The sequence below is a fragment of the Nicotiana attenuata genome, unplaced genomic scaffold, assembly GCF_001879085.1.
Source record: "Nicotiana attenuata strain UT unplaced genomic scaffold, NIATTr2, whole genome shotgun sequence".
In the NCBI taxonomy this organism is placed as follows: domain Eukaryota; kingdom Viridiplantae; phylum Streptophyta; class Magnoliopsida; order Solanales; family Solanaceae; genus Nicotiana; species Nicotiana attenuata.
The window spans coordinates 3,742-12,479 of NW_017674038.1; the positions used below are offsets into that span (position 1 = coordinate 3,742).

Sequence of the window (8,738 nt, forward strand, 5' to 3'; positions counted from 1 at the left end):
TCTCATCATCGTTAATGACTCGTCTCCTAATTCGTGGCCTAGCTATTAACAAGGTACCTTCCTCATCTTCATTCTTGGAACCTTCTCCTAGAGTTTTCCTTTTTTGAAGTAAGGTTCGAGCCTTGTCCAAGTCAAGTGCAGCATTACCAGACATGCGGATGGCCTTAGCAACATCAGCTGTCATTCTTTTGTTACCAAATCCTGATTAAAAGAAGGATGCACAATCAACAATAAGGAAAAAATACTTAATGTGCAAAAAGAAAAGTGTGTAAAAAAAAAAAACGATACCATGCGTTTTAACTCTCCAGCCATGTAAAGCAGAGATTGATTTCCAAGTTCTTTGGTCCTTAGGAGCAATCTTCAAAATTGAATCTACCCAACCACGAAAGTTGGAAACAGGTTCCACATCTCCCATGGTTGCTACAAAAAACCAAAAAGAGACGAAGTCAGAAAAAGAATCGAAATTCTCAAAAACAGATACGGTTTAAAAAAAAACTTACGTGCAAAATTCCACTTCTCAGGGAAGGGAATATTTGTTTCACCAAGTAAATCCACCGTACGCACAGCAACGTAACGGGCGTACCATCCACGATCATTGTCATCTTCTGTGCTCACCAAAACCTTCTTGCTTCTCGCGGTTAAGGTAAAGACTCCATCACGTATCAAATTAGGGTGGTATAAATGGATAAGGTGAGAAAAGGTGAAATTAACAGTGGCTTTGGTAGAAAGATATCTCAAACAAGCCACTGCTCTCCATACTAAAGGGCCAACTTGGGCCAAACAAATATTAAAGAAACGGCAAAAATCGAGGATGATTGGGTCAATTGGGGGATTAAAACCCAAAGTAAAAGGGTAAGTATAAACAAAAGAGTATCCAATCCTAAAAGAAGAAATTCTTTGGTTTATGGAAGGAATTGACATTCGAAGACTATTTTTCCAGTTACAATCTCCTCTGATGGTAGGGATTGTAAGTTCGGTCACTAATGTAGGATATGTGTCAGTTTTGTCTAAACCAACAACTTGCTTTTGAAGGGATTGTCTACACTTATAAAAGATAAATCACTTGGTACGATTTCATCAACTAAAGGTTCTCGAGAAGAATCAGCAATTTCTTTACCTTTAGAAGAAGGAGTTTTCAGAATAGAACTCCTAGAAGAAGAACCAGAAGAGCCGCCTCGAGTAGATTCTAACACTGTACGAAGTCTGCCTCCTCTTCTCTTCTATGTCTAACAGGGGCATTGGGGAATTTGTCTAAAATAGGAACTTTTCTAGGGTTAGGGTTTGGAGACGCCATTGTTGAGCAGAGATGAATCGAAGGGAAGCAAAAATAAGGAAGAAAAACGTTTGCTAAAGATTTATGGAGAAGAAGACAAAGAAAGAAAAGGGGCAAGTTTATATATAAACTCAACCGTCAGTAATTAAAAAGTGTAATGATGGAAAGCCTATAATAAAGGCAACTATCACTTCGTGAATAGTGGAGTTACAAAAGCCTTAGAAAAAGGCTGCAAAATCGCAGAACTAATGAGAAGACGACACGTATATGATGCATTAAATAGAAGAGACAATTGAAGAGGCAATACTGTCATCGCATTGATTATGGCAAAAATTCCCTTTTTAATGAAGATCCACTTCCCAAATATTTAATTGATAAATAAATGGAAAGTGGGGGGACTATCTGCATTGGGAAAAAGTTGAATTTATATTGAAGATAACGTGGCGTGACACGTGGACTGGACAAATAGTCAAAGTATGACAATTAAGAAAAAGGTACGGGAGATGACAGGTACGAGAAGAGGAAGTGAAACAGGCACGAGAAGCAGTTTAGATACGAGTCTCGTATCAATTCGAGTCATTTAAAGCCAGTGGATCAAAAGGCATTGAAAACATGGATCTGAAGACAAAAAGGAGTCCAAATTCAATATTAAATACCTGATACGTTAGAAAATTGGTATTTAATAGGAATGATTGTGTAACGGCTCATTTAATATCATTTATTGTCCATAATTGTCTCATTAAAGCTTAGGTTTCATTCCTTTATCTAGAATCAACTATAAAAGGAGGAAGTTGTATTGGGAAAAGATCATTGTTGACATCATACTGAAATAAAAACTTGTTCCCTGCTTTATTATTATTCTCAGAAAGCCTATTATTCTTTTTTAGTCTCTTGATTATCAGTAACCCGATTTTTCATCTCAAATTCTAGTTTTAACCGAAATTATATTTTTTGGTTAAACAGTAATCACACTGTTCAAAGAAATTCATAAATAAAAGATTCGAGTGAAAAAAGATAAATGTGCTTTTTAGAGACTATCCATTTATGTAGTACTCCACTTGTGACAGCTAAAGTATTCCAAGGATGAGAAAGAAACTATTGTTGCAGTGAGCATTAACTCATTTTTCTCCTCCAGGCTCAAAGCATTGCTAGAACTAAACCCATCAACACAGTCTCTCTCATAAATGATACTCCTTTTGACTCGACATAAAACATGAAAAAAGAGATTTTTTTTAAATTTATGGTCTGAACAAATCATAAATATTTATGTGAAAATAAATGAATTTATTAAAGATAAATAAAAATGATAAAATATATTTTATTTTTAAATAAGTAAAGGTGACACTCTTTTGGTACCGAAAAGGAAAAAGTTGCCACGTAAATTAGAATTGATAGAATAACAAAATAACAATAACAAACTCAATGAAAATCTGACAAATGAAGTATGGCGAAGGTAGAGTTTTAACCTTACCCTTGTCTTTGTGAAGGTAAATAAAGAGACTGTTTATGAGACACTTAAAATTGAGGAAGTGATTCATATAAACCACCAATTGTATTGAGATGAATAAATTTTTTAAAAATAAAAAAAGTCTTAATAGGAAATACCTTTTCCTTTATAAACCTTATGCGGCGGGTGAAAACAAAAAAAACAATGGAAGACTACTTAGTATGAAAAACAAGATGGTCCCACACCTGTCATGGGAGAGTGCAATACACACGCCTGGTAACCGCGCTTGGGATTATTCACTACCCTCGGTGCAGCTACAAGAGAAGAAAGTAGAGGAAATATGGAGGGCTCACTGTGTCAGATGGCTAAAATTGCAAAACAAAGAGAGAACGTGCAATAGATCTGGATCCACTTAAGCACACACTCACTCACCTCTCTTTCTTCCTACTTTCTTTCTGATTATTTTTCTAATGTCCTTGAAAGAAAGAGAAAAAGATTAGTATATCTGTATGTATATGTGTATAGAAAGAGAAAGAAAGAAAGATTATAGCTTCACTCACTATCCCATAAACACAAAAAACAAAGCTGTTGTTTTTAAGTGGGGGTGGTTGGTGTTTTTGAAATTAAGTGCTAACACTGTTGCTGGCTAGTAAATATTTATGGGTTTGCTGTTTCTGTTGCTGTCAAGCTGCTACTGCTGCTGCTGTTACTACTGCTGATACTTGCAGGCTGCTCATAGAAATATAGAGGGGCCGTGGTTTACTCCTTTTGCAGTTTATAGTCTAGTTTGTTAACAACCCCATGTAGGATAATTGGAAGAAAGTGGAAATAAAGAGGAAGTTGAAAGATTTTGTAGTAGAAAAAGGGAGAAATCTTTTATGGGTAAGCTCTTGTACTTCTGAGATCAGTGCTAATCTTTGTTGTAAAGAAAGAAAGTTTCCAGCTTTACTCTTCTTTCCTTCTTTTCTTTTGCTTCTTGGTTTTTTCTTATCTTGTTTGTAGGTTGCTGTTGTAACTAAAGCTTTCAGCTTTCTTTATAGAGAAATACAACTACCTTATTTTCTTTCAACTTAGGGAACCCTATGAAAACCTCTCCTTTTTTCATCTTCCCGCACGGGAGATTTCCACTTTAAAAGTTTTCCACTTTTCTCTTAACATTTTCTTTTCCTTTTTTCTTGGTTGTTTTATGCAGGAAGACTAAGAGAAAAAGAGCAACTTGAAACCTGTTAAGAAACAGCTGGTATATTTGCTAGTTGGTGGTGTAAAAAGAAAGGATTTTTTTCTTGACAGTCTTTACTTGAAGAAAGACAAAAAGAAAAAAAAGGAAAAGTTTGAGGGTTGGAGTTGAATCTACTACCAACCCTAAAAGAGACCGAAAATTATGGATGCATATGAAGCTACTAAAATTGTCTACCAGAGGATTCAAAATTTGGATCCTGAAAATGCCTCAAAAATCATGGGGATTCTTCTGATACAAGACCATGGTGAGAAAGAAATGATCAGATTAGCTTTTGGTCCAGAGGCTTTAGTTCACTCAGTGATTCTTAAAGCAAGAAAAGAACTTGGCCTTGCCTCAAACTCACCTTCTTCTACACCTTCAACTCCTTCTTCACCTTCACCTTTTAGTGGTGTTTTTTCAAGGCAGAATTCTTCTTCTGGTGGAAGGATTCTTGGTGGTATAAACCTTCCTTCACCTCTTAGCATAACTAGTAACAACCAGTCTTGTTCAACTGTTTCAGCTTCTTGGAGTAATACTACTCCTAGCTTCTCTGACTTCCAAGAAACTGATCTAGTTAGTCCTAGTGCTTCCACCAATGGAATCAGCAACTCCACTATGAATTCCTCTGCTCCACCCTTTTATTGCAGTGGAGAAATGGATTTGATAGATGAGTTTCAACTACAGGACCAGCTTTCTTTCTTGAATGATGGGTCACCAACCTTGGGTCCTAAAAATCCTGATGTTTATTACCCACAGCAGCAGCAACAAGATTTAGCCTCAAGTCCAAGTGGGGATTTCTCTTCATACAACTGGGGTAGCAACTCAGTCAACGGCCTCTCCCATAGAAGGAGTTGCTCTGTGAGTGATATTTCTTTAGGTGGTGATGACCCAAACGGGGGATTTGGTTGGAAACCTTGTCTGTATTTTGCTAGAGGGTATTGTAAGAATGGAAGTAGCTGTAGGTTCCTACATGGTGCTGGAGAGGTGGTATCTGAAGTTGTGGGGTCACCTAGCAAGTTTGAGATGATGGAGCAGCATTGTCAACAACTTCTCAGATCTAAGTCAACATCTCAGCAGCAAAGACTAACCACCGCTTCTCAGCTCATGGCCTCTTCTAACTTCCCTTTTTCTCCTGTGGCTGCTAACAAATGCATGAACTTTCTTCAGCAGCAACAGTTGCAGCAGTCTGCTGAGAGTCCCAGGTTTGAAAACAAAACCCCTTTCTTGTTTTGTCTTTGAATTGGAACTTTAGACTGATTCTTGGCTGGAAATTTCTACAGAGCAGCAGCTGCTGCTGCATTGATGATGGGTGATGACATGCATAAGTTGAACAGAATTCGTTTTGAAAGAGGGGATTTTGGGTTGAATGGTGGAGCTGGGATAGCAAATCCAGGTTCAAGGCAAATTTACTTGACTTTTCCTGCTGATAGTACTTTCAAAGAAGAGGATGTTTCCAATTATTTCAGGTATAGTTGGTTGATTCAAATGAATTAAGCTAGGCCTTTTTTGAAAGTTCTGGTTTCTTAATTCTTGTTATTCTTGCCTTCTCTAGCACTTATGGGCCTGTTCAAGATGTGAGGATCCCATACCAGCAAAAGCGGATGTTTGGTTTTGTTACATTTGTTTATCCAGACACTGTGAAGACCATTCTTGCCAAAGGAAATCCTCATTTTGTATGTGATGCTAGGGTGCTTGTCAAGCCATACAAAGAAAAGGGCAAAGTCCCAGAAAAGTTTAGGTATTATTCCTTCAGTTACAAGTATGTAGTTTATATTGATCCTTCTATTCTTTATGTTGATATTTCTCTTGGTTGGTGTAATTAAATTGCAGGAAGCAACAGCAGCCGATGGAGAGAGGAGAATTCACTGGATGTGGTAGTCCTACTGGCCTAGACTCCAGAGATCCTTTTGATATTCAGCTTGGTATGTAACAACATTAGGGGTTGATTTCTGGTACTCTTTTTTCAGTAGACTGTGATGGCTCCCCAAAAGTTAAATGCTAATTTCAATTTAATTATTCTGATTGACTTTTTTTTTTTTTTTTATAGGTGCGAGGATGTTTTACAATAGTCAAGACATGATATTGAGGAGAAAATTGGAAGAACAAGCTGATCTGCAACAAGCAATTGAGCTCCAAAGCAGGAGACTGATGAATTTACAGCTTCTTGATGTCAAGAGGAGCAACCATCACCGTGCTCTTTCCTTGGGAGCTGTTATCCCATCCCCACCCCACTCTCCTGGCTTCTTCAATCAAAATTTTGTTCATTCCCCCAACCTTGGCAGCCGAGAAGCCGTAGAAGGTAGAGTGAAAAGAATATGGATATAGATGTTGCCGATGCATATGTTACCGAGTTCGAACACTTTGCGTTTAAGCGGAGAAGGGTAAAGAGGTGGTTCCATTATCCACCAAATTTGGACGGTCGAGAGCTAGCCCTTGGAGATTTTTCAGTTACTAAAACATTTAGATTTTGTCCACGCTAACTAGGTGGAAATGGAAGCTTAGTTGATTGAATAGATTGAATAATTATGGAAATGTTTTTATTTGGCCTAAGATTTCAGAATGAAGATGTTGATATTTGGTGTTTGTTTTGTTTCAGAGAATGGTTTTGCTCCAAAAATGGCCAATTTTGCTGCTTTTTCCCCAGAAGAAAAGAACCCAAATCTTACTGCAAAGGAGAGGGACTGCTACACATCTAAAGATGAAAATAGCAATGGCAAAGAAAGTTCCAAGAAGGAAGAAAATGATTTTCAAGAAAGGTAATGGTCATTGTCTTATTATTAGAAATTGGCGAAAGCTATAGTATTTATTACTTTTGGATACATCTCTGTTAATGGATTTTGGTAAATTTCTCAATTTGATTAACTGCATTTCCTTCTGTAGTCTGATTCTGATTCAAGCAAATTTAACCAATAAATGATTGATTTCAGCAGTTTGGAGCATAATCTGCCAGATAGTCCATTTGCATCACCAAAAGCTGTTGGAGAATTCATCACAACATTCTCAAATGATGCTACTGTTGGAGAAGGTGACAAAGGTGCTGGATTAAATGCATCATCATCATCTGCTAACAATAATATGATCCCTTCTTCCTCCTTGTTTCCTGCTACTAGTGCACTAGACATCACTCCTTTCAAATCATGTTACTTCCAAGTGCCTAGGTGCATTTCACTACTTCACTTTGTTTGTCCAATCTCTTTTTTTTTTTATTTATTTATATATTTTGTTTTTTAAAGGGAAAACGTTCGTTCAACGAAATATCTTAAATATAGATCCTTCCTTATTTGTTTATATATGATAAGATTATATTAAGCAAAGTCCAATAATGGACATTAATGCAGGTTCCCTTCAGGACATGGCACCATTGGAATGTAGGCCTGGACAGCTTGTTATGTTGCGTAGTTTAGCTTCCTTAGTTTAGGTAAGTGGTCACATATATTTTTTATCCTTTGGCTAATTAATTAATTCTTTTTCCCTTTAGATACCAACATCTTGGTACTTGTTCTTTTATTGATGTTGGTTGCTTGTTTTTTGGTCTTTTCTGGTCATGTTTTACACAGGAGGGAAAGAAAGATGACGAATGTATAACCTAAAACAAAAATACTACTGTATCAAGAACCAGCCAGCAGCAGACAGCAAATACATACACTACTTACTACTACTATACAAATATGCATACATATATAATATAAAGAATGATGTGTGACAGCCATTTCCCATCTCTGGGTTGTAATGTTTTGAAATCTTTTTTCGTATCTTTCTGATAGTTAAGGCTGGACCACAGTTTAAAAGAAAAAGAAAAAGGAAAATTAGTCATAGGTGAAAAGAAAAATCCAAAGCATCAACTTTTTGGGACTGTAATTTTCTTCCTCTTTCCCTCAGTATTCTTGGGTGTTAGTGTGACATCCCAAAGGTTTAGTGTTTCATTTTTCAAGTTTTATGTTGTTGTAATCAGTTGTACAGAGGCTGCAGAAGGCAGAAGGCTAATCAAGACTTGAAGTGAAGAAAATGCCATATAAGTAAATTTGAAATACTCACTTAGTAGGCAAAGGAAAAGTGTTTTGTTGTAACTTTGTATTGTGTATCCTTCAAAAGGGGTTTAATACTATTATGCTTTAGCATATAGTTTTATATTATAAGTAGTAGCAGCTGCTTTTTAGGTACAAAATTGAAATGGTAGTGTCTCTGCCATATGTAGCAGCTACCCTTTTTTATTTTATTTCAACCTTTTGTTGTAATTTGATAAGCATTAGGTAATATCAATCAAGATGTAAACAGACAGAAAAAAGGAGGAAAATTGAGGAAGTTCCATTTCATGTATTAGCTTGATTGGTGTCTTTTTCTTAATGTGTTTGCTTTTTAATTGTAATTTCTGTTTTATTTATTTTATAGGAATTTGTCTCTTCATTGCAGTTGTCCTTTTCCCCTCTTTAATATATTAGGGGGAAAAGAAAAGAAAAGAAAGGCACATGGGATGGTGCTGACACTTGATTGTGGGGCCTATTCATCAATTTATCTATTTGTCATGGTTTGTGGGTCCTATTCACCAACACCCATGTGATTGTCCATGTTCTCTCTCTTTCATGCTTCTGCCTATTGTACAATGTGCATAATTGGCTGTACCATGTTTTTTAAACTCTATTTTAAGGACAAAACACAGATATGAAAAGTAGATTTTGAAAACAAGTATGACCAAAGAGTGAACGGTTCGGGAATCTTTTGGGGGCTGTGGCTTTTTCAATGTGTGTGCATGAAAAAGAGATATTTTCTTTTACCTTTTTACATTTTTTTATATCTTTTTA

General features: G+C 36.4%; 1 protein-coding gene across 3 annotated transcripts; it reads left to right on the top strand.

Annotated features, from left to right (window-relative positions):
• The first annotated feature begins 2,873 nt into the window (after positions 1-2,873).
• LOC109217871 (zinc finger CCCH domain-containing protein 53-like) lies at positions 2,874-8,275 on the top strand. 3 transcript variants are annotated; one of them, XM_019382158.1, is made up of 10 exons: positions 2,874-3,602; positions 3,913-5,141; positions 5,220-5,405; positions 5,492-5,677; positions 5,770-5,861; positions 5,987-6,238; positions 6,536-6,695; positions 6,867-7,097; positions 7,278-7,357; positions 7,497-8,275. In XM_019382158.1, exons 2-9 carry the CDS (start codon positions 4,102-4,104, stop codon positions 7,309-7,311), a joined length of 2,181 nt encoding a protein of 726 aa, XP_019237703.1. In that variant the 5' UTR covers positions 2,874-3,602; positions 3,913-4,101; the 3' UTR covers positions 7,312-7,357; positions 7,497-8,275. The 3 variants fall into 3 exon arrangements, with proteins under 3 accessions (XP_019237703.1, XP_019237705.1, XP_019237704.1); XM_019382160.1 differs by having other exon boundaries at positions 6,867-6,973; XM_019382159.1 differs by having other exon boundaries at positions 6,870-7,097.
• The last annotated feature ends 463 nt before the right edge of the window (positions 8,276-8,738 follow it).